Source organism: Piliocolobus tephrosceles, chromosome 3, assembly GCF_002776525.5.
Source record: "Piliocolobus tephrosceles isolate RC106 chromosome 3, ASM277652v3, whole genome shotgun sequence".
NCBI lineage: Eukaryota > Metazoa > Chordata > Mammalia > Primates > Cercopithecidae > Piliocolobus > Piliocolobus tephrosceles.
This window is the reverse complement of record NC_045436.1, coordinates 118608290-118634199: the sequence shown is the minus strand read 5'-3', so window position 1 is coordinate 118634199 and position 25910 is coordinate 118608290. Positions and strand designations below refer to the sequence as shown.

The following is a 25910-nucleotide window of genomic DNA, read 5'->3' as shown; positions in this document are numbered from 1 at the left end:
TTTGCTCTTTGCCGACAAACTCATATTGTCTTGTTGTCATCTCTCGTTACTAGAGGGAGTTGTTTATCTCTTTTCTAGGTGTCCCATTCCCAAAGAATTTCATGTCTGTGGCAAAAACTATACTCAAACGCCTCTTTAGGGTTTATGCTCACATTTATCATCAGCATTTTGACCCTGTGATCCAACTTCAGGAGGAAGCACATCTAAATACATCTTTCAAGCACTTTATTTTTTTTGTCCAGGTAAGTTGGATTAGGAGGCCTTTGGTGCTCAGGGTAAGCATTTATCTTCATAATTCTAAGGTGAATACTGCATCCACACTGTCAGGATGGAATTTGCCATATCTCTCTGGTCTGTATCCTCTTCTACACTTTTCCATGATGATAAGGACTGGCTTTTGGCTTTTAAATTTTTTTAGTTTATAAGTTGATGGTATGCAAGTCTAAAATGGATTTGAAAAGTTGTGCTTTGGATTTGCTTCAGTTAACTGGCCATATGGAGGGGCTGGATAATGAATCTGACTAGTTTGGCAGATCTGTGAATGAACTGGTTCTCCTGGACATTTTAGTACTTCTCCTACTCCAGTCTGCCCTGGATCTTTATTAGCAGACTGTGGCCCAGGAATGGGTTTTGAATATCACATCCGTTTTTTGTCTTTTTTTAAAAAACCACTTTCTAAATAAGTTTTAAGTTAAGGACTATCCATCATGTCTGAGGGAAAAATATGTCACAAGGAATGTTTTTGTGCCAGAGGGTCATTAGTCTTTGGTCTGACTTCCTAGTTGACTTCTTCTTTTTTTAGTCTTCAAAGAACTGGCCTTACAAATGTAGACTAAGCAGTGACAGTATTCTCACCTTGCTGTAATAATAAGAGAAATAACAGGCAAAAATGAAAAAGAGGTGGAAATAAAAGAGCTGACCAGTTTTTTTTGTTGTTGTTGTTGGAGGTTGAGAAGGGGAGATGGTCGTCAGGAGAATAAACAATTCAACATCTTGAATTCGTGTTGTTTTTGTATATCTATAGGCATATATTTATAAATGCCATTGCCACTTCCCCTGTTCGCTTAAGAAATATGTATCCATCTTCCCGCTGTACGCACTCCTCACACTGAAGGCATACATTTAACCTATATAAACGTACTTTAGGAGATTGTAACTTGCCAAAACTGTTGCTCTTAACAGTTACTTTACTGTGGTATCTCATGTCCAGAACTAAGGAACAAAGAAAATGTTGTCCTAAAGTTTGCATCTGTGTTTGGTTTAGGCAGAACATGATTGCTAAAGTTCAGGTGTGGTGGTTTAAGAGAGTATATTCTCCCTCCAGAAGGGTTAATTTTACTTGACTCAGTGATCTTACACTGTGTTTCCCAACTCCTAGCAAGTAGCAAGGGATCGATACATAGCATTTACCACATCTGATCCTGTTTGTATCTCAGGACACTGTGAACTTCTTAAAGGTAGGTCCATTAGTTATACAGTATCATTGTTTGATTAAATAAAGGGGGCACTGGCCTTGGACCCCACAATTTAGAGAGAAGTGCTGTGGTCCTTCTGCAGCCTGCACCCCTCCCCACAGAGCGAGGAATCCATAGGGCTAAGAATATACCTACCTAGATCCCTTCTGTTGCTTGCTTGGGTACCTGAAACTCAGAATTCTCTGTCCACATGGTCCAAAATGTATTTCCACGGTCTCCGTGCATCTTTTCCTGGGCTCCATTCTTTTGAGGGCAGGTCCCGTCTCTGATATGTATACCTCTAGGCCTGAGGGGTAGCTGATGGCAGCTGTTTCAGAGGCAATGTGAACATTACCCAAAGTGTCCACAATCGTATGTGAGACCTCCTGAGGTGCAGGGTGGATGGGGTTGGAAAAGCAGGGAGGTTTTCTAAGGACCAGGCACCCGGGGCTGGCTTTCCTCATGTCACTACTTTCCAGTGCAGAATCCTGAGGAGTCTGGAGAATTCTTAAGTTTGAATTTGTTCTCCTGGTTGCTGTGAAAGTATATTTGTTAAGGTAGGAGGATAGAACACGTTTTCTTAACATCCTACCTTAATATAAAATTTAGTAATTTAGTCATATGATATATATCCATTTGTGTTCTTGGCCCAGACTCTACAAATCTTAGGCGTGCTCCTGCTATTAAAATACCCCCTAATGCTTCTCTCCAGTATTTAACTGTAGTGCTTGGCACATGATAGATGCTAATAAACAAATTAAATTGGAAGCTGAGAGTGCCTTACCATGGCAGCAGAAGATCAGAACTGTAGACAAGCCTCTATTTACTAGCCTTATAGTTTATAGTTCAGGGGAATCTATTCAGAAGTGAACTTCAGAATGACAGGGGTGGAATTTCTAAAGGAGCACAAATTAAATTCAGGTTTTCTCATTTGTTCTTCACAGTACTTTAATTTGTCATTTGTGGATCCGACCATAGTCATGTTATTTTCCTACCATATCTTATGATAGCTTGCAGATACGTTAATTTGTAACCAGATTTTGGCTTTTCATATAATGCTGAGTTTGCCTGAGATGCTAGTGTTTTTTTTTGTGTGTGTCTCTACTTAGTTGACTGTACTTAAATGGTGTCCAGATAATTCCTTTCAACAGGAAGCAGCAATTCCCATTTATTGTTACTTTATGTCAGGCATTACATGAAGTAGTTAACATCCAGTATCACATTTAGTCCCCCACAATAATTCTATGAGGTAGGGGGATTTATCCTAATGTCACAGATGTAAAAACATAACATCAGGAGTGGTTAAGTGATTTACCCAAGACACAGACCTAGTGAACAAGGAAAAAAATAATCTACTTTTATTTACTTCAAAAGCTAATTTCCAACAAATGTTCGTGGTAATTTGCTTTGGAATAAGATGCAAATAATGTTTTTGCTATTTATTCTGCCTTTCTTTATCATGTGTAGGAATTCAACCTTATTGATAGAAGAGAACTTGCACCACTCCAAGAACTGATTGAAAAACTCACCTCAAAGGACAGATAAAAGGATGCAGAACTGTGCACATTGTTCCTCAAATGAAGCAGTGTGGAGTGTATTGGGGTTTTTGTTATATTTTGTTTTTATCTGGATTGTTTTTGTCCTAGGTTTGGGGGCGGGGGCTTGTTTGGGTTCCTTTTTCTTTATTCTGATTATATGAAACCATATTCAATTGCTAGGGGAAGCCAAGAACCATTCTCTATACATTTGATAAGGGTAAATTTATCTTAGTGTTTTTAAACTTGGTTTTGGTTGCTTGAGGAGTTTTTTAATAATATTGTGTGCTGCAAGAAAGTGCTTATTGATTGAACTGCCGATGGATTGGTTTCTGTGTGGTGTAAATTGCCCATTTTTGAAGTCCCCAAACGACTTATGTTTTTAAGTGCCTTGGCAGGCTCACTTCTGAGGTGCAAAGCATAGATATAGAACTGAACAGGGCTTAAAACAATATTAGGATTACTACCCAGGGCACTTACTGGTGCATGTTGTAAAATATCTATGATAAAAGCCATAGTTTACCTAAGATGGTGATCTCCAGCCTTTACTGCTTTGAAGAAACAGAATTTGTAAAGGTATGCGTGTAGAACATAAAAAATATTTCTTAATTATTTTTTATATTGATGGTAATATATTATGTTCAACAATGCTTAAAGCTCTACAAGCAGGTCTTTTCCCACCTCTTGATATCTGTGATATTGAAACTTGAGGATGTTGAAATGTATTACATTTTGGCTTCTTTCTACATGTTAACTGCACTGTAGATGTAAAAATTCAGGTTATCTATAGGATTGCCATCTTCAGAGGTGATGCTGAACTGTGAGGTTTCCTAGCAATTGCCAAATGAGCCATAAGTCTGCAGAATTCCCTTCTACTTTGAAGAGGAGGGGATAGGAATGTGTATTTGGCTGGGGGCATGGAGATGTTTGTATGGGGAGTTAGGGATGGGGAGTCAAGTTCTAGAAAGTTTTGTCTGAAAACCTTTGAATAGAATGGCGTGAAATTTTTAATCAATTACTTATAAACAAAGTCTTAGAGACTTCCATTTAGGAACCAGCTTCCATGAGAAGTTAAAAATAAATTATTAATTTTAGGTACAGACATTATTAAACGTGGAATTTAAGGACTGTTGGGGGAAATTGATCACTTCTTAGCATTTCCATTCAGTGAATGGAGCTGATGTTTGCCTGTCATTTTAAGATGATACCATACCTTCTTTAGTTATTATAGGCCCCGTTTGAAGCATTCTGACTTCTGGTTTTTCCACTGTGAAAGGAAATGTTTTTCTTTGCAGTGATATCAGATAATGAAAAATGCTAATTCAGTAGTTATTAACTTTTAAATTTTATTCGCCATGACTTTCTAGTGAATTATTACCATAAATAACAAGTTCAGAAACTTAGTTTTTAATTTTTTAATTAATATTAATATTATTATATTAATTTTTTCTTTCAGTTTTATTCTAGAGAAATACCCATTTTAGAAATCCAGTTTTAATTTTGTCATTTCCGATAGCTCTTCTTTCTTCAGTTAGAAATATATACCCTTCCTTCAGTTGAAATAACACCTTTTTCACATCTAGGAAGAAATGCTTGCCCTTAAATAGTATAGATTAAAAACACTCAGTAGAAAAGAAACTAAAATTAAATCAATTTGTTTTGCCATTAACAAGTAGAGCAGTGATACAATTTAATGCCATTACAATTATGTTGACTAGAAACTGCCTTTTTCTCCACTTCATTTCTAGGAATTATTCACTGAGTACCAACAGTAGAAGTAACAGGAAAGCCTGGCAGAGTTAAATATATTGGACATTTATTGGTAAAGCTTATTTATAAACTGCAGTCAGAGCTAGTTAATTTCCTTAAATCTTTTTGTTTTCAGATAGATAATATGAATCATTATGGGTTGATTCAGAAATAAAATTTGTGAGGTGATTTTGAGTCTTGTCTATATAGGAAAATGAAGCACAGAATTACTCAGTCTTCCATATTGTATTTGACTTCATATCCATCTAGTGACAAAGGAGTTGCAGTAGCCAAGTGTAGAGAGAATAGTGAAAAATTAATCTTGCCCTTTCAAGCCTTATACAGTAGTACACTGTACTTATTTTTAGTAGTAAGACCTACTTTCCCACTATATGTACATAGTTTGTTTTCACTGTGCCAGAATCTCAGGGGCCTGCTTAGAGTATTTCTTTAATCACAGTCACTGGGAAGTAAGGATATGTGTATATGTGTATATATGTTAACAAAGCATAGCAGTTCTCTAGGGGAGAGGCCTGGCATTGCACATGGTGTTACATGGCTACAAGTAAGGAAAAAATCAGAAAGTGAAAGAACTGATGTAATAAAAGGTTGATTGGTTGGTTCCCATGAAAGTTAATAAGATGCCCTTTTAAATATAAGGATCAATACTTTGTTCTGCAGCAGAGTTTGCTGATAAATGTCTATTGGATTCATTTTGGATTTCTTCAATTAATTTGTAAGTAACCAAGATAATTATTTTCCCCCTTGCTCTCTATACATAGCTATGTATACATAGCTCTATACATAGCTATAAAGCAACAGTTGGTTTTCTTATCCTTTGATAAAAGCATCCCATAAAATATAAAGTAGTAAGTTAACATAGTATTATTGTCACACACAATGCTTTTTTTGGTTAAATGATACGAAGCAATGTTTTAGAATTACTTCAATTGATGGAGTAGTGGTGCTAGAGAGAAATTTAATAACAAAAAGAGTGAAAATATTTTAATTAGCAGTAGATGGTGCTACTGGCTTTCATTTGCTGACTTGATTATTCCCTTTCCCTTAAAAACCATGGCATTAGACTGCACTAAAATAACAAGCACGTTAGTTGCTGGTAGAGGTTTTGGAGGTTAATTTAGATTAAATTGGAAGATTTTAATTGCAGTCTCTTTCTACCTTTCCTCTGTTAGTCATTTGTAAATTCTAAATGGTCACCATAAAATGTATTAGGTAGGAGATGGTATGTTTTGTGTATAATATATCTCAGACTGAGTTACTGCCTGGCTTATCAGTATGGATAAAACACTACAATCTCTTATCAGGAAATAGAGATGATGTGGATATTTATATATTACATATATAACCACCAGACTCCATTTTATGTATTAGCATTTTTCCTTGCTTAAGGAAAAATAGCAAAACAACATTTCATTTATACTTTTGTTTACCCCTCTCTGAGAGAGGTTTTGATAACCACTGAAATGGTAGAATATGTGAGATACAAATATTGAGTTGTAGAACTTTCTTTCTAAGGTGAGTAAGTCATGCCTTAACATCCAAATGAGAGTTGATCTTCAGAGTGGTTCTTTTGGGAACACTATTTATTCCAGCTATACTGCAAAAGTGTAATGTTTTTGGAACTCTTCTAGAGCATGACGTGAAAAAGCAGTTTGTTATTATGCAGGAAAATCAATTTCATCATTTTAGTTGCACCAAACACTTTTGGCAGCTTATATGACCTATTATTTTTTTTGACATGGAGTCTTGCTCTGTTGCCCAGGCTGGAGTACAATGGCATGATCTCAGCTCACTGCAACCTCCACCTCCTGGGTTCAAGCAATTTTCCTGCCTCAGCCTCCCAGGTAGCTGGGATTACAGGCAGCACCACACCTGGCTAATTTTTGTATTTTTAGTAGAGATGGGGTTTCAACATATTGGCCAGGCTGGTCTCAAACTCCTGACCTCAAGTGATCCGCCCTTCCCAGCCTCCCAAAGTGCTGGGATTACAGGTGTGAGCCACTACAGCCAGCCAGTATGACCTATCTTAATCATCAGTCAACTGTAATTTAAACTTGGCTCTTCTCTGAGAGCAAAACCATTAGGGAAGTTCAAAGGAAAGTGCCATATTTTCCGAATTTGCACAAGAGAATGTTTTAAGCATTGGTAGCATCATTGAATAAAAGAATAGTTTCCTGATGTCACTATTGTGAAGTGGAAAATATCACTTGGATGTGGAGGTTTTACTTTTTAAAAAAATTCAGCTTAATTACCTTACCTTAATTACCTTAGATATGTTAATAATGGAAAAAAACAAGTCCTTTCTCTAGAACTTGTTTTCTATTTTTATTCCTTTTTGTGAAAACTTTTCGATTTAATTTTGACTACTGTAGGATAGTATTGATTGAATGGATACTATGGAAAAATGGATCCAATGTTTAAGATAGAAGTAGTTTAAGGAAACAACAGCCTTTACTGCCATTTTTTAAAAAAATGTTTTTACTCAGATGAACAATTTGACTTTAATGAAAGACTGGTGATTATCGTACAAAGAAATTGGAATAAGTTTCATATACTAATTATACTGAGTTTTAAGCCTGCATATCACAAAATATTTAGAATTGTGTAACCTTTTCATACATTTATAATTTTTGATGTCTTTTTAAAAGATGTGGGACCAAAAGTATATTTATAATTTGGAAATGTGACTGCATACCAATAAGAAAACTTACTTTATTTTGAAATTTATCTGGGATATTAAAGAATCTACCAATTCTTAAAAACACAGATTTATACTTTAAGCTTATTTTGAAATTAAAGAATATATACCAATTCTTAGAAACACTTTAAGGACTACTCTTAAATAATTTAAATATCAGAGTTTTGTTGTAATATTAAAATTTACCATGGAAATCACTGTTGTTCAGCTATCAGCTTAATTGTATATGATATAAATGTTTAGCAGTAAAGCTATCTTAAGATTTAATGGAAAAGTTTAATTTGAAGATGTCACAAAAATTCTGACCAGAGATGATTTTGAATTTTTAAGGCTTTCCTAATAGACTAATCACAGAGAATAATTCAGTTTGAGGGTATGAAACTGCTGTATATGTCTGTCACTTGTAGCTGAACTGATTGACATTTAGACAAAAGAGAGAAAATACAAAAATCAGTTTTGCAAATGTAATACAACTTTTTCTGCATATAGAACTAAATAATTGAAAATTTTGGGCTACAGTTCTCAAAGGTAGATAGTAAAATTACTGGCTTTTTCCAGCGGTATGTTTTTCCACTGTGAGTGTAACACACACACTGGAAAATAATGAGGCTGATTTTGCAGGTCTTCATTGTTAGAGATTCTGAAGTATTTACTGTCAATTCATAGGTTTCAGTTTGTTTAGGAAATTAGTGTTTGACTGCTTTCTTTAAATTATTTCACTGAAACTGATATTATTAGTGATACAAAGTCAAAATTTCAATATTTAATTTCTCCATATATTAATATTGTTTTTATTTGTAAATTCATGAACTCATCTGATTTAATATTAAATTTATATAGGTGGGTGTTTCTTACCATTTTACACAAGTTTTTATTTTTCTGAAATAATTGTGCAGGTTATAAAAAAGATTAGTGCATTTTCATTTTAAGGATGCTTTGCTCCTTAAATTGTTTGGCAGAAATGACTGTTTTTAGGGAAAACAGTTTTTTTTTGCAGCCACTAACTTGTATTTGTTATTATTGTACATGCATAACCAGGGTGGTGAGGGCACTAATCTTGTAGGAAACACTTACTTGATGTTTTATTTGAACTTTTCCTATAAGTGTAAGTTACTACTTAGAATTACCACTAGGAACAATATCATGAAATCTAGGTTGAAAGAGAAAACAGTATATATGAGAACACTTAAAGTTCAAATAGAAATCATTTCTGAAGACAAAAGCAGAGGAATATTGTCAGTACCAAGTAATGTAAGAATAAGGGCAGCATTTACACTGTACAAGTACTGAGGAGAGTACATAAAGACAGGGAACTGCTCTCATGGAGACAGTTTTTCTCTTATAATGAAGTAGAAGGGGAAAAATCGTCTAAGTTATGAAATTCAACATAGGCGCTATATTACAAACTGTGCCAGATTATGCAAATTGTGATTGTCACTGATCAAAGTTTAATCGCTTCATTTTTGTTTAAAAAGGGATACTGAATGTCAGAAAATCTGTAATATGTTTTATTCAAAAGATGTAAATAATGTATACAGACTTGTATGTGATGGGATGGGAAATATTTAAATTCTAGGTGTTTGTTTTTTTTTAAAGAAGTAACTCAATGTTTATAAGAAAAAAATGAATAAATAGTTATGTTTGGCCATGAATCCTGACTTTGCATTACTGTTTATTTTTGCTATAGGCTTTCCCACACCAAACACATTCCAAGGGAAATATTGAGAGTATATGGAATATGTTGAACATTTAAAATGTTAGGCATTCTTTCTGTAATGTTCACAACAACCTTGGAAATTAGTATCTCAGTGTCTTAACACCTTAGAAAACTAAAGCTCAGAAATTGTACAAATCACTGATTTGGATTAGGGTTTTAAAACCGTACTATGCCTGAACTTGAAACCAGTGTTTTTGTTTTCCTTTTTTCACTTTTTTCTTTATTCTGCAGTGTGCAGTTGTATGTTTTCTGTAATATATACTATTATTACAGTGAGAACAGTTAGCACAGTAATAATCATTTGTTGACCTTTTCATCAAGCTATTATTTAATATTTTGTCTTCATTATAGATCATTAAGGAATATTAATAAACAGTATTGGTGAATCATTTACAAAGTTCCAAAAAGGAAATGTGTATTTTATTTTATTGTATTTTTTATTTTAGAGATGGAATCTTGCTCTGTTGCCCAGGCCGGAGTGCAATGGCACGATCTCAGCTCACTGCAACCTCCACTTCCTGGGTTCAAGTGATTCTCCTGCCTCAGCCTCCCAAGTTGCTGGGATTACAGGCATATGCCACCATGTCTGGCTATTTTTTTGTATTTTTAGTAGAGACAGGGTTTCACCATGTTGGCCAGGCTGGTCTTATTTAGGCCTCCCAAAGTGCTGGGGTTACAGACATGAGCCATCATGCCCGGCCAAAATGTGTATTTTAGAAAGTCTTCTCAGAGTATCAGAAGTATTTATGTTAGAGGCATTTGTGTTTGAATCTTTAGGTTAAGAATATTTAGTGGTAGTAGCCACAGTTGCTCAAAGTCACTAATGATATTTGGGAGAAAGACTAGTTGAAATGCTAGCCAATGCTGTTGTGGACTGTGTCTGCATGCTATAAAAACGCCCTGTGGGCCGGGCATGGTGGCTCACACCTGTAATCCCAGCACTTTGGGAGGCCGAGGTGGGTGGATCACGAGGTCAGGAGTTTGAGACCAGCCTGGCCAATGTAGGGAAACCCTGTCTGTACTAAAAAATATATTAAAAAATTAGCCGGGCACAGTGGTGTGTGCCTGTTGTCCCAGTTACTCGGGAGGCTGAGTCAGGAGAATCTTGAACCCAGGAGGCGGAGGTTGCAGTGAGCTGAGATTGCACCACTGTACTCCAGCCTGGGCGACAGCGTGAGACTCCGTCTCAAAAAATAAAAACACCCTGTTATTCATTTATTGTGTGTAAAGAAATATGTATTGTAAAATTATCTACATTTTGATAATTAGGTTCATTTACCTCTATTGTACTAAATGTATAATATGTTGTTAATCCCTCATAACATCTGCAATGAGCATTTTGCAACACAAAGATTCTAATTATTCCTCTAAGATTTAAACAACCATGTTTAGTAGAAGTTTTACTAAGAACTTGTACATGCTCCTGTTACAGCATGGTGAATACAGTGTCACATTTTCTTGTTGACCTCAATCCACTTTACAAGCACGTAGCAAAACATTTTTCTTTGCTAAGCTATATACATCTGATGACTTCTATGCTCTTCTAGTATGTTATTTTGCTTTCAGATTTCAGATTTGCAGGAAGCACCCTGACTCCCACTCTTGCATTTATGATTGCTTCTGTACCCCCTGTTTTCTAGGCACTAAGGAAGATTACAAGGGGAAATTTATAACCAACTTATTAAGTTGATAAAAATCATTTTACAGAAGTAGTTGCATTTGTGTAGACAAACTCATGGGCTGTGTAACCGCTACTTACTATCAATGTTCAGGGTCTCTTATTTTTTCTTTTTATTATTTTCTGATTTGATTTAGTTTTCCTAATAAATCTGTATGTTGTCAGTCAGGACCCTGTCTCATTCTTTAGACTAGAATTCCCATAGGAGAAAAAGAATTCCCAAATTGAAGGAGTAGTAAAATTTCTGGCAAGAAAGGATTAAGGTGGCAGCACACTCATGACTGGCTGGGTGCTCTGTGTCCTGTCTCTTATCTGCAGTTTCAAAACCTGAAAAGCTCAGAAAACCAAAGTTTTTTTTTGCTTGTTTTTATTTTGAGACGGGGTCTCACTCTCTCACCCAGGCTGGAGTGCAGTGGCGTGATCTTGGCTTACTGCAACTTCCGCCTCCTGGATTCAAGCGATTCTCCAGCCTCAGCCTCCCGAGTAGCTGGGACTACAGGCACACGCCCCCACGCCCGGCTAGTTTTTGTATCTTTAGTAGAGACAGGGTTGCGCCATGTTGGCCAGGCTGGTCTTGAACTCCTGACCTCAGGTAATCTGTCTATCTTGGCCTCTCACAGTGTTGGGATTACAAGCATGAGCCACTGTGCTTGGCCCCAAAAGTTTTTTTTTTTTTTTGAATTCAGTGTAATCATAATCTGACCAGATGTTAATAGTCTTTATCCCACTTAATGTTAACACTCTTTATATTTCACTGCAAAATATTAGTGCATTTGATTTAACATCTCTGCAGGGGGAGTGGGGGTGCTTACTTAATATATACAGTATATGCACTGTATTTCTTAAGTTTGGATTCCAAATTTTATTTTTGAGATGGGGTCTTGCTGCTGTGTCACTCAGGCTGGCATGCAGTGGTGCGATCATAGCTCACTGAAGCTAAAACTTTGCAGGCCCAAGCCATCCTCCCACCTCAGCCTCCCGAGTAGCTGGGACCACAGGTGCGTGCCACCACAACCAGCTGATTTTTGTATTTTTTCTGTTAGTTTCGCCATGTTTCCCTGGTTGGTCTCGAATTCCTGAGCTCAAGCAATCCACCTGCCGCAGCCTCCCAAAGTGCTGGGATTACAGGGATGAGCCACTGCACCCAGCCAGTTCCAAAGTTTTGAATTTCTTTTTGAAAAATCTTTTCTAGAAGTTTTAAATTCTGAAACATCTGGCTGCCAGGGTTTTAGATAAGAGATTGTGGACCAAAAATCAAGAAGGTGTTTTGAAAAGTGCCTTTCCCTGTCTCTGCTTGTGTACCCCCAGGTCATGTAGGAAAATGGGAAATTATGCTGGACTTAATGCCAAAAAAAGCTAGATTCTTTGCTTCCCCCGTTTGCTTTGTTGTTACTTGAGACAGGGTCTCACTGGAGTACAGTGGCATGATCTTGGCTTACTGCAGCCTTGACTCCCTGGCTGCGGTAATTCTCCCACCTCAGCCTCCCAAATAGTTGGGACTACAGGCGCCCAGCTAATGTTTATAGTTTTTGTAGAGACAGAGTTTTCCCATGTTGCCCAGGCTAGTCTCAAACTCCTGGGCTCAAGTGATTCACCCGCCTTGGCCTCCCACATTTGTATTTTTCAAAGTATACTCTTAAGCTTAGATGAATTCAAGTTTTCACAGCCAGAAACTGGTAGAACTGGTGTTTGACATCTTTCATTTTCCAGTGCTTAAACTCTTCATCATTTTAAGATACTTCCTGTGTGGGTCTTTTTTGTGGAAACCACACTTGGAGATTTCTACTCCTTGGAATCCCAAGCCTCTTTATGACATGCATCCAGGACCAGCTCTGCTTTCCTGTTGAAGGTCTCAGAGACTTGCCTTCCTTCTCTCGGTAGCTGCCAGTACTCTCACCATTTCATGAGTTTCCCCCCAAGCTTGGCGGTGGAATGTGATACCTAGTAGCTTCCCCAGTACCTTTCTCCCAACTTCCTTGCTATACCTGATGACAACTATTCAGGCCTTTTCGATTCCTAGGATCTTGCTATTAATCACTATGGGGATAAGTAAAAGTAATACATACAAAATAATTGCATAACAGTAATATAGGGCAGTTATATAGAATGATTCTTGCTGTTTAATCCTGGAAAATGTGATCGCCAAGGATTCAAATTTAATTTCTGCTCTTTATTTCTGAGGATGGAGTCACCATTTTCCCCTTCTGGCTACACAATTAGATCCTTTTCAGGTCTCATGGTAGTTGCAATGTAAAAAAAGAATAGCAAGGCCTTTGGTTTCTGTGGACAATTTGGACCAGATAACTTCTAGACTGGGTAATATCCGGTTTATTAGTGTTACTGGATGGGAAGTCTTGGCGTGTTGAAGAATTGAACAAAACGTAGAAACAAAGCAACAACAGAAAGAAGCAACGAAAGACAGAGCAACAAAAGAACGGAATAACAAAAGTACAAAATTTATTGAAGCGAAGGAAGTGCTTCAAGAGTCCCAACTGCAGTGTTCTTAAGGTTTACTAGCTAAAAGAATTTGATAGACCCCTAGGCAATTGGTTACCCCCTATGAAAGACTGGCCTGCGATCAATCAGAGGCTGAAATGGAGATGGCTGAGAAAATCAGGCTGATGCGGAAACTTTGGTCTTTTTTTTTTTTTTTTTTTTTGAGACAGAGCCTCGCTCAGTCGCGCAGGCTGAAGTGCAGTGGCGTGATCTCGGCTCACTGCAAGCTCCGCCTCCCGGTTTCACGCGATTCTCCTGCCTCAGGCTCCCGAGTAGCTAGGACTACAGGCGCCCACCACCACGCCTGGCTAATTTTTTATATTTTCGGTAGAGATGGGGTTTCACCGTGTTAGCCAGGATGGTCTCGATCTCCTGACCTCGTGATCCACCCGCCTCGGCCTCCCAAAGTGCTGGGATTACAGGCGTGAGCCACCACGCCCGGCGGAAACTTGTTTTGTAATCACAGGAGTGAAGGTGTGGCCTGTATGCTGCCTAGTCTTGCCTAGAACTGGCTGCACCCGCTGTTCTTTTGCTTCTGCCTTAACCCTTGGTTCCCCTAATTCCCTATTCTCTTGCCTCATTAGGTCTTTACCTTGACTAAAAATGCACTCATCTAGCTGGGACAAATTCTACACTGCGTTTGTCCCAGCAGAGTACATGGCACATAAGTAGGCTTTCAAAAATTCAACATACAGTACATTCTGTTACCTATGTGCCAGGTGTTAGGCAGGCTGAGTTAACAGCCGAACAGAAACCTACCAACCCAACGTGCTAACTTCTATACAGCATGGTCGTGCATCCAAATCAAATGGAAAGCGGTATGGGAGATCTGGAAAGGCTTCCTGTGGGTGGCATCTGACTACCTAAATTCCCATCCCAGTTTCACTTATTGACGTTGACACTTGGAACAAGCGGCCTCCCAGTGCCTGTTTTCCCACTAGTAGGTAAATGGGCTAATGACAGTATCTCCGCCACTAGACTTAATTAATGAAAAGCACATAGAGGAAGAGAGCCTGGCTCTCTAAGTGGGCAGTGCGATTCCCGAGGGCGGCAGTTCGCTTCATGGTCTTCCTCTAGGCTGAGAAGCCAGGGTAAATCCATTTGATTTTTCTACCACACAGTGCCTTCTCCCCTGATGAGTTCAAAGCTTTAAGTCTATCCAGTTCTGTCCAGACGCGTCTGTTCATCTCCAGCACGCCCACTGGAGAGGCGGGTTTTCCAGAGCCTGGCACGGCCCACTGCAGGTGACGCCCTCCGCCCTCCAACGCCCTCAGGCCTCTGGCATCCACCCTTCCTCCCCAGCCGACTCCGGAACCTCTTCCAGCGCCCCGCCCGGGCGCCTAGCTGCGAGAGTAGAGGCCTTCCGCCACACGCGCGGCCCCGCCCCGGCTTCCACGTGACGTGGCGTGCGGAGCGCGCACGCGGGGACTCGCGCTGGAGGCGGGCTAGGGCCGAGGGGCAACCAGAGATCGGTGGGTTGGGGAGGGCGGGGCCACGCCATAGGCCCGCCCCTGTCCTCAGCTGCCTCCGCGCGCCAAAGTCAAACCCCGACACCTGCCGGCGGGCGGGTGAACTCACTAGCGGACCGGGCAGGTCAGGATCTGCCTCGGCTGCGCCGCGAGCTCCAGTGCGCGCACCTGTGGTCGCCTCCTAGCCCTCTCTGCTGGACGCGCTTTGGGCCGCCACAAGACTAAGGAATGGCCACCCCGCCCAAGAGAAGTTGCCCTTCTCTCTCAGCCAGCTCTGAGGGGACCCGCATCAAGAAAATCTCCATCGAAGGGAACATCGGTAAGGAGCCTCCAGAAATGTGGGACGCAAGGCTGGGGTGTCGCGGCAGTGGCTGAAGCTTCCCTTCGCCGCATCTCTGTGCAGCAACTCAGTGAGGACTTTCCCTCCAGCCTGGCCGTGTGGACGCGCCCTCGGCTTCCTTTCCCATCCAGAGCTTCCTTCCCTTGCCTCCCGCGCCACGGGGTGACTGCGGTCCCGGGAGTCAGACTGGGCGCCAGGCCTGCGGTCTCTGTGAGGCGCGCTTTGAGCCTCTGCGCCCTCTTTGTTGCGGGGGAAGGGTATCAGATTTCTTGAGGTGTAACTTACATTAAATTCACCCTTTTTAGGTGTACTCTTCTTTGAGGTTTGACAAACATTATGCGTTTTACTGTCACCACGATCGAAATACAGAATATTTTCATTACCTCAGAAAGTTCCTACCTGCTCCTTTGTAGTCAGCCCCCTCCACCCTTCCTATTCCCTGGCACCCACTGATGTGATTTCTATCCCTGCAAGTGTTGCCTTTTCCAGAATGCCATATAAATGGAATCATAGGCTATATCGCCTTTTGTGTCTGGCGTCTTTCATTTAGCATAATGCTTTTGAAATTCATTCATGTTACTTGTGTCTGTAGTTGTTTTTTTTTTTTTTTTTTTTTTTTATTGCTGAGTAGTATTCCATTGCCTGGATGTACCATCGTTTATCGATTTTCTAGTTGTGGACCTCTGGGTTGTTTACAGTTTTTTAGCTATGGTATTACCGAAACATTATTTTAGCTATATTACTAACGAAAGTCGAAACATTCAAGGAAAGAAGTCTTTAATGATCTTAATAGCATGCAGTTCCTCACCCCTTACTCCACATCCAAGTAAACATTGGATTATGATTCGAAGACCACTAACGTTTCTGTTAACTCAGATGGGGTGCAGATTAGGCCATGCCTGTCATTTTGCAAGACACGCACCAACGTCCGATTCTTCTATATTTCCCACCTCAGGAAATCTACCCCTGAAACTTCCTGTTTTGATAGATTGTTTTTTGTTTTAATTTTTTTAGCTCCAGGTTGGGTGCTGGTCATTCATGCATACAGCAAATTTTTAAAAATTCTTACCACATTCAAAGCACTGTACCTTCTTGAAAAAGACAAGGCAAGCAGATGCTTAGCATTCAAATCAATAGAAAAAAATGCATTCTCAAAGAGGACTTCTTATTTCATTGCTCCATAATTAAGGCACCAGTAGAAAGACCATATAATATACTTAGCAATGTAAGTTATTTGACGGTGCATGTTTACTAGTATGTAATCCCTGACAGTTGCTTACTGGATAAAGAAGACCATATATAAAGACAGGAGAAAGTGGCTGAACAAAGCCATCTGAAAAGTAAATTTGAGGCAGGGCATGGTGGCTCATACTTGTAATCCCAGGATTTTGGGAGGCCTAGGCAAGAGGATCACTTGAATCCAGGAGTTTGAGACCAGCCTGGGCAACATAGTGAGAACTCATCTCCAAAAAAAAATTAAAAAATTAGCTGCATGTGCTGGTGTGCCTGTGGTCCCAGCTACTCAGGAGGCTAAGGCAGGAGGATTGCTTGAGCCCAAAGGTCAAGGCCACAGTGAACCATGCTCACACTACTGCACTCCAGCCTGGGTGACAGCAAGACTCTGTTAAAAACACAAAAACAAAAAAGTGAAGTTGAATTAATAACCCCTTGGATCAATACCACAATACATTCATCCACTTTCCCTCTCTCTAATCCAGTTAGGTAGCATCATATTTAGAAATCTTTCCTCAAAGCATCTTTAATCTTCTCAGCAGCTGAAATAATTTCCTAATATATCAGCCCATCTCCAGTTTCTCTTAACTACTTCTGCAGTGGTCTTTTTGTATGCAAATGTCATGTGTTATCCCCTGCTTAAAATTCTTCATTGATTTCCCGTTTACTTACACTGAAAGGCGTTGCAAACTGATAGCCGCAATTGCACAATATTGGCCTGCACAGGTTGAAAAAAATTTTAGTGCCTAGTGGCTCAGGCTTGTAATCCCCGTCCTTTGGGAGGCTGAGGCGGGAGGATTGCTTGAGTCCAGGAGTCTGAGACCAGCATGGCAACATAGAGAGAACTAGTCTCTAAGAAAAAAAAAAAAAAAATTAGGCCAGGCTCAGTGAATAACACCTATAGCTCCAGCTACTCAGGAGGCTGATGCTGATGTGGGAGGATCGCTTGAGTCTGGGAGGCAGAAGTTGCAGTGAACTGAGATGGCACCACTGCACTCCAGCCTGGGTGACAGAGTGAGACTCTGTCTCAAAAAAAAAAAAAAAAAAAAAAATAGATCAGTTGTGGTAGCATGCACCTTTAGTCCTAGCTACTCAGGAGGCTGAGTTGGAGGATCTCTTGAGAGACCTATAGTTTGAGGCTGCCATGAGCTGTGGTTGTGCCACTGCCCTACAATCTGGGCTACAGAGTGAGACCCTGTGTCTAAAGAAAAATAAATTTGTTGCTAACTTGAAAACATTTTGAGATTTCCCATAAACAATTAAATTATTGGCTTCTTTTGAAAAATCTGAAGATCTGTTAACACCAGGCCTGCATTTCTGTATGACAGCAATTGGTGTTTAGATGGAGCATGTTCCTTGCCATTTTTCATCTCCCTGACACTGAGACTTTGTTAGTTGCTGTTTATTATTGGTCTTGCACTTTTGTTCATGTCCTCTTCACCTTATTTGTCAGATCCAAATAAGCAATAAATGCACAAATTGTTAAACTGTGCCTAAACTATTTTGCAATTCCTCTATTCTTCCTAGAATTTGAACTTTACTTGATCGTTTTAGTTTTATATTTACATAGCCCATCTTCTTATATTCTGTGTTATTCAAATGTTCCCTTGTGTTAGATGGAGGGAGGACTTACCTGCTTCTCATTTTAGTAGTCTGTTCAGAATGACTTTCAGCATTACAACGCCTGCTTGACATTAGGAATTCTGTTAGTTTCCATGACTTTTTAAAGTATTAACATCAGTGTCTTTGGTTCTTTTTCTCCTTTGCCTTCATAGAAAATTAATTTAATAATTAGCTTATTTTCTAGCTCCCACTTCCCCCCAAAAAGTTAAGGAACTAGATGTGTTAGTCTGATTGGCAACTCTAGCTAACTGTTACTACTCTGCTTGAACTAAATGTAACCGTTTTTTCTGCTTGTAAGCAGTGTCAGAAGAAAGTTGAATGCTCTAGCCTTAAGTGCTTTCAGACTCTGGTGGATGCCTAATTTTTTGATTTGTTCCTTGAGTGCTCTTTCTGAATATCATGTTCTCCTTTCCCTCTTCTATCTAGCTTAGTGAATGTGAGGTGTTCTTTCTATATGCTTCCACTTCCACTTAACATTCTTCTAAATGCCGTACAGTCCCTAAGCTTTCACTCTCCATACTAAATTTTGGTGGCCAGTGTTTTTCCCATGATTAAATCTAATTGTCATCCAGTTTATCCTTAAACGTTTTTCTCCTCTCCTCTGGATCCAATTTACTTTGTGTTTTTCTTCTAAACTGTCTCTCTGTGTCACCTTATTTACTGCCTCACTCCTTTTTTTTCTCTGTGTATGATTCTTTAAAGTTCTTAAAGGTTTTTCTTCCTTTCTATTGCCCTATCTAATGTCCTAGATTTAAATATAGTTCTGCAAGTCAAAGGTAAGTTCTTTCTACTCTCCATGGATCTAATTTATAAGGAAGAGGAAGCTTTGCTTGTAAGCATATGAAGTTATTTATATGTTCATCTGTGTGTGTGTGTGTGTGTGTGTGTGCACGCACACAGAGGGAAAGAGAGAGAACATTATGCTAACCAGAGATGTCTGATACAATCACATTTGGTGACTTCAGATATAAAGGGTGTGGTTGCCGTTAGGAGTATTACTTCTAGGTCAAGACTGTCCCTACTACTAAATATAATGTATTGTTAAACTAAACATAATAAAAAACAAATGTGCTTAATGAAATTGGGCAGGGAGCCTTTTAATTTTCTTTTAAAGAAATATAAAGTTGAGAAAATTGAATGTTTTGGGTTTTTTGTGTTGCTTGCTATTGTAAATCTTGCAAAAGCTAATGACTATTTAACATCTTTCTTTCCTGACAACTTTTCTTCCTGAATTTTATCTTTCCTCACAACAGCTGCAGGGAAGTCAACATTTGTGAATATCCTTAAACAAGTGTGTGAAGATTGGGAAGTGGTTCCTGAACCTGTTGCCAGATGGTGCAATGTTCAAAGTACTCAAGATGAATTTGAGGTATGAAAATAAAATTTAAGTAGATAAAAGCCTTTTGGTTTAGAGGAGCAGTAGTACTTAATCTCTTGGCTTTTTTCTTTTTCTTTTTCAATAAAAGTTTTTAAATCTCGCTTTAGGTCTATATCTTCATCTAGGTCGTAGTTACATGGATATATATACAGTTGGCTCTCCTTATCAGTGAGTTTCAGATCTGTGGATTCAACCAGTCATGAATAGAAAATATTCAGAAAAAAATAAACAATACAAAAATAAAAAATAATGCAAATAATACAGGATTACTGTTCATATAGCATTTACATTGTATTAAGTATTATAAGTAATCTAGAGATGATTTATACTATTTGGGAGGATGTGCATAGGGTATATGCAGATATTACACCATTTTACATAAAGGACTTGAACATCTGTGGATGTTGGTATCTGTGTGGAACCTGGAATCAATTCTTAAGGATACTGAGGGGTGACTGTATGTATAAACATTCACTGAGGCTGGGGTTGGTGGGTCATGCTTGTAATCCCAGCACTTTGGGAGGCTGAGGTGGGCGGATCACGTTAAGTGAGGAGTTCAAGACCAGCCTGGTTAACATGGTGAAATGCCATCTCTACTAAAAATATAAAACTTAGCCAAACGTGGTGGTGGACACCTGAATCCCACCTACTCATAAAGCTGAGGTAGGAGAAGTTCTTGAACCCAGGTGGCAGAGGTTGCAGTGAGCTCAGATGGCGCCACTGTGCTCCAGCCTGGGTGACAGGACACACTGTCTCAAAAAAAAAAAAAAAAAGAAAAAAAAAAGGAAAGTAAAATTTATCAAGCTATGCATTCAAGATTTATGCACAAGTAAAGTTTAAAGTTTTCTTTTTCATAAAAATTTTTTTTTTTTTTTTGGTTATACTTTAATTTCTGGGATACATGTGCAGAATGTGCAGGTTTGTTACATAGGTATACACATGCCATGGTGGTTTGCTGCACCCGTAAGCCCGTCATCTACATTAGGTATTTCTCCTAATGCTATCCCTCCCCTTGCCTCCCACCCCACTGACCCCTGGTGTGTGATGTTCCCCTCCCTGTGCCCATGTGTTCTCATTGTTCAACTCCCACTTACAAGTTAGAACATGCGGTATTTGGTTTCCTGTTCATGTGTTAGCTTGCTGAGAATGATAGCTTCCAGCTTCATCTATGTCCCTGCAAAGGACATGAACTCATTCTTTTTTTAGGGCTGCATAGTATTCCTTAGTGTATATGTGCCACATTTTCTTTATCCAGTCAATCATTGATGGGCATTTCGGTTAGTTCCCAGTCTTTGCTATTGTGAATAGTGCTGCAATAAACATATGTGTGCATGTGTCTTTATGGTAGAATGCTTTATAATCCTTTGTGTATATACCCAGTAATGGGATTGCTGGGTCAAATGGTATTTCTGGTTCTAGATCCTTGAGGAATCGCCACACTGTCTTCCACAGTGGTTGGACTAATTTACACTCCCACTAACGGTGTAAAAGCATTCCTATTTCTCCACATCCTCTCTAACATCTATTGTTTCCTGACTTTTTAATGATCACTATTCTAACTGGTGTGAGATGGTATCTCATTGTGGTTTTGATTTGCATTTCTCTAATGACCAGTGATGATGAGCTATTTTTCGTATGTTTGTTGGCTGCATAAATATCTTCTTTTGAAAAGTGTCTGTTCATATCCTTTGCCCACTTTTTGATGGGTTTTTTTGTTTTTTTTTTTTTCTGTAAATTTGAGTTCTTTGTAGATTCTGGATATTAGCCCTTTGCCCGATGGGTAGATTGCAAAAATTTTCTCCCATTTTGTGGGTTGCCTGTTTACTTGGATGATAGTTTGTTTTGCTGTGCAGAAGCTCTTTAGTTTAATTAGATCTCATTTGTCAATTTTGACTTTTGTTACCACTGCTTTTGGTATTTTAGTTATGAAGTCTTTGCCCATGCCTCTGTCCTGAATGGTATTGCCTATGTTTTCTTCTGGGGTTTTTATGATTTTAGGTCTATGTTGAAATCTTTAATCCATCTTGAGTTAATTTTTGTATAAGGTGTAAGGAAGGGGTCCAGTTTCAGTTTTCTGCATATGGCTACTCAGTTTTCCCAACACCATTTATTAAATAGGGAATCCTTTTCCCATTGCTTGTTTTTGTCAGATTTGGCAAAGATCAGATGGCTGTAGATGTGTGGTGTTATTTCTGAGGGCTGTGTTCTGTGCCATTGGTCTATATATCTGTTTTGGTACAGTACCATGCCATTTTGGTTACCGTAGCCTTGTAGTATAGTTTTAAGTCAGGTAGCGTGATGCCTCAAGCTTTGTTCTATTTGCTTAGGATTGTCTTGGCTATATGGGCTCTTTTCTGGTACCATATTAAATTTAAGGTAGTTTTTTCTAATTCTGTGAAGAAAGTCAATGGTAGCTTGATGGGAATAGCATTGAATCTATAAATTACTTTGGGCAGTTTGGCCATTTTCATGATATTGATTTTTCCTATCTATGAGCGTGGAATGTTTTTCCATTTGTTTGTGTCCTCTCTTATTTCCTTGAGCAGTGGTTTGTAGTTCTCCTTGAAGAGGTCCTTCACATCCATTGTAAGTTGTATTCCTAGGTATTTTATTCTCTTTGTAAAACAGTTGTGAATGGGAATTCACTCATGATTTGGCTCTCTATTATTGGTGCATGAGAATGCTTGTGATTTTTGTCCATTGATTTTGTATCCTGAGACTTTACTGAAGTTGCTTATCACCATAAGGGGTTTTTGGGCTGAGACGATGGGGTTTTCTAAATATACAATCATGTCATCTGCAAACAGCTATAATTTGACTTTCCCTCTTCCTATTCGAATATCCTTTATTTCTTTCTCTTGCCTGATTGCCCTGGCCAGACCTTCCAATACTATGTTGAATAGGAGTGGTGAGAGATGGCATCCTTGTCTTGTGCCGGTTTTCAAAGGGAATGGTATTGGTTGTGGGTTTGTCATAAATAGCTCTTGTTATTTTGAGATATGTTTCATTAATACCTAGTTTATTGAGAGTTTTTAGCATGAAGGGATGTTGAATTTTGTCGAAGGCCTTTTCTGCATCTATTGAGATAATCATGTGGTTTTTGTCACTGGTTCTTTTTATGTGATGGATTACGTTTATTGATTTGCATATGTTGAACCAGCCCTGCATCCCAGGGATGTAGCTGACTTGATCGTGATGGATAAGCTTTTTAATGTGCTGCTGGATTCGGTTTGCCAGTATTTTATTGAGGATTTTCGCATCAATGTTTATTAGGGATATTGGCCTGAAATTTTCTTTTTGTTGTGTCTCTGCCAGGTTTTTGTATTAGGATGATGCTGGCCTCAAAAAGTGAGTTACGGAGGAGTCCCTCTTTTTCTGTTGTTTGGAATAGTTTCAGAAGGAATGGTACCACCTCCTCTTTGTACCTCTGGTAGAATTCAGCTGTGAATCTGTCTGGTCCTGGGCTTTTTTATGGTTGGTAGGATATTACTGCCTCAATTTCAGAACTTGTTATTGGCCTATTAAGGAATTCGAGTTCTACCTGGTTTAATCTTGGGAGGGCATATGTGTCCAGGAATTTATCCATCTCTTCTAGATTTTCTAGCTTATTTGCGTGGAGGTGTTTATAGTGTTCTCTCATGGGAGTTTGTATTTCTGTGGGATCAGTGGTGATCCTTTATTGTGTCTATTTGATTCTTCCCTCTTTTCTTCTTTATTAGTCTGTCTAGTGGTCTATCTATTTTGTTAATCTTTTCGAAGAACCAGCTCCTGGATTCATTGATTTTTTTTTAAGAGTTTTTCATGTCTCTATCTCCTTCAGTTCTGCTCTGATGTTAGTTATTTCTTGTCTTCTGCTAGCTTTTGTATTTGTTTGCTCTTGCTTCTCTAGTTCTTTTAATTGTGATGTTAGGGTGTCGATTTTAGATCTTTCCCGCTTTCTCGTGGGCATTTAGTGCTCTAAATTTCCCTCTAAACACTACTTTAGCTGTGTCCCAGAGATTGTGGTATGTTATGTCTTTGTTCTCATTGGTTTCAAATAACTTATTTATTTCTGCCCTAATTTTGTTGTTTACCCAGTAGTCATTCTGGAGCAGGTTGTTTAGTTTCCATGTAGTTGTGCAGTTTTGAGTGAGTTTCTTAATCCTGAGTTCTAATTTGATTGCAGTGTGGTCTGACAGACTGTTATGATTTCCATTCTTTTGCATTTGCTGAGGAATGTTTTACTTCCAATTATGTGGTCAATTTTAGGGTAAGTGCATTGTGTTACTGAGAAGAATGTATATTCTGTTGATTTGGGGTAGGGAGTTCTATAGATGTCTTTTAGGTCCACTTAGTCCACAGCTGAGTTCCAAGTCCTGAATATCCTTGTTAATTTTCTGTCTTGTTGACCTAATATTGAGAGCGGGGTGTTAAAGTCTCCCACTGTTATTATGTGGAAGTCTAAGTCTCTTTGTAGGTTTCTAAGAACTTGCATTATGAATCTGGGTGCTCCTGTATTGGGTGCATATATATTTAGGATAGTTAGCTCTTCTTGTTGCATTGATCCCTTTACCATTATATAATGCCCTTCTTTGTCTTTTTTCATCTTTGTTGATTTAAAGTCTGTTTTACCAGAGATTACGATTGCAGCCCCCCTTTTTTTTGCTTTCCATTTGCTTGGTAAATCTCCCTCCATCCCTTTATAGCCTTTCTGTGTCTTTGCATGTGAGATGTGACTCCTGAAGACTGCACACTGATGGGTCTTGACTCTATCTAATTTGCCAGTCTGTGTCTTTCAATTGGGCCATTTAGCTCATTTTCATTTAAGGTTAATATTGTTATGTGTGAATTTGATCCTGTTATGATGCTAGCTGGTTATTTTGCCCATTAGTTGATGCAGTTTCTTCTTAGTGTCAGTGGTCTTTACATTTTGGTATGTTTTTGCAGTGGCTGGTACCGGTTTTTCCTTTCCATATTTAATGTTTCCTTCAGGAGCTCTTATAAGGCAGGCCTGGTAGTGACAAAAATCCCTCAGCATTTGCTTGTCTGTAACGGATTTTATTTCTCCTTCACTTATGAAGCTTAGTTTGACTGGATATGAAATTCTGGGTTGAAAATTCTTTTCTTTAAGAATGTTGAATGTTAGTCTACACTCTCTTCTGGCATGTAGGGTTTCTGCAGAGAGATCCACTGTTAGTCTGATGGGCTTCCCTTTGTGGGTAACCTGACCTTTCTCTCTGGCTGCCCTTGACATTTTTTCCTTCATTTTAATCTTGGTGAATCTGACGATTATGTGTCCTGGGGTTGCTGTTCTCAGGGAGCATCTTTGTGATGTTCTCTGCATTTCCTGAATTTGAATGTTGGCCTGTCTTGCTAGGTTGGGGAAGTTCTCCTGGATAATAATCCTGAAGTGTGTTTTCCAGCTTGGTTCTATTTTCCCCGTCAGTTTCAGGTACACCAGTCAAACTAGGTTTGGTCTTTTCACATAGTCCCATATTTTTTGGGAGACTTTGTTCATTTCTTTTCATTCTGTTTTCTCTAATCTTATCGTCACGCTTTATTTTTATTAAGTTTATCTTCAATCTCTGATATTCTTTTTTCCACTTAATCGATTTGGCTATTGACACTTGTGTATGCTTCACTAAGTTCTCGTGCTGTGTTTTTCAGCTCCATCAGGTCATTTATGTTCTTCTGTAAACTGGTTATTCTAGTTAGCAGTTCCTGTAGCCATTTATCAAGGTTCTTAGTTCCTTGCATTGGGTCAGAACATGCTCCTTTAGCTCAGTGGAGTTTGTTTTAACCTACCTTCTGAAGCCTACTTCTGTCAATTTGTCACACTTATTCTCTGTCCAGCTTTGTTCTCTTGTTGGTGAGGAGTTGTGGTCCTTTGGAGGAGAAAAGACATTCTGGTTTTTGGAATTTTTAGCCTTTTTGCAAGGCTTTTCCTTATCTTTGTGGATTTATCTACCTTTGGTCTTTGATATTGGTGAACCTCAGATGGGGATTTTGCGTGATTGTCCTTTTTGTTAATGTTGATGCTATTGCTTTTTGTTTGTTAGTTTCCTTCTAACAGGCCTCTCTGCTGCAGGTCTGCTGGAGTTTGCTGGAGGTCCACTCCAGATCCTGTTTGCCTGGATATCACCAGCGGAGGCTGCAGAACAGCAAAGATTGCTGCCTGCTCCTTCCTCTGGAAGCTTTGTCCCAGAGGGGCACCTGCCAGATGCCAGCCGGAGCTCTCCTGTATGAGGTGTCTGCCAGTCCCTGCTGGGAGGTGTGTCCTAGTCAGGAGGCACGGGAGTCATGGACCCTCTTGAGGATGCTGCCTGTCCCTTGGTAGAGCTCGAGCACTGCGCTGGGAGTTCCACTGCTCTCTTCAGAGCCAGCAGGCAGGAATGTTTAAGTCTGCTGAGGCTGCACCCACAGCTGCCCCTTCCCCCAGGTGCTCTGTCCCAGGGAGATGGGAGTTTGATCTATAAGTCCCTGACGGGGGCTGCTGCCTTTCTTTCAGAGATGCCCTGACCAGAGAGGAGGAGTCTAGAG

General features: G+C 39.2%; 2 protein-coding genes across 3 annotated transcripts in view; both read left to right on the top strand.

Moving 5' to 3' along the window:
• The window catches only part of MOB1B (MOB kinase activator 1B), an 88577-nt gene extending 79468 nt beyond the window's left edge, over nt 1–9109 (top strand). For both annotated transcript variants that reach the window (XM_023190233.2, XM_023190234.2), the window contains 2 exons: nt 79–242; nt 2922–9109. In XM_023190233.2, coding sequence (XP_023046001.1) covers nt 79–242; nt 2922–2999 — 242 coding nt within the window. In that variant the 3' untranslated portion in view covers nt 3000–9109. The remainder of the gene's footprint in view (nt 1–78; nt 243–2921) is intronic.
• A 5546-nt stretch (nt 9110–14655) lies between these two features.
• Nucleotides 14656–25910, top strand: part of DCK (deoxycytidine kinase) — a 31337-nt gene continuing 20082 nt past the window's right edge. Inside the window, exons 1-2 of the mRNA XM_023190231.1 lie at nt 14656–15136; nt 19267–19382. Coding sequence (XP_023045999.1) covers nt 15046–15136; nt 19267–19382 — 207 coding nt within the window. The 5' untranslated portion in view covers nt 14656–15045. The remainder of the gene's footprint in view (nt 15137–19266; nt 19383–25910) is intronic.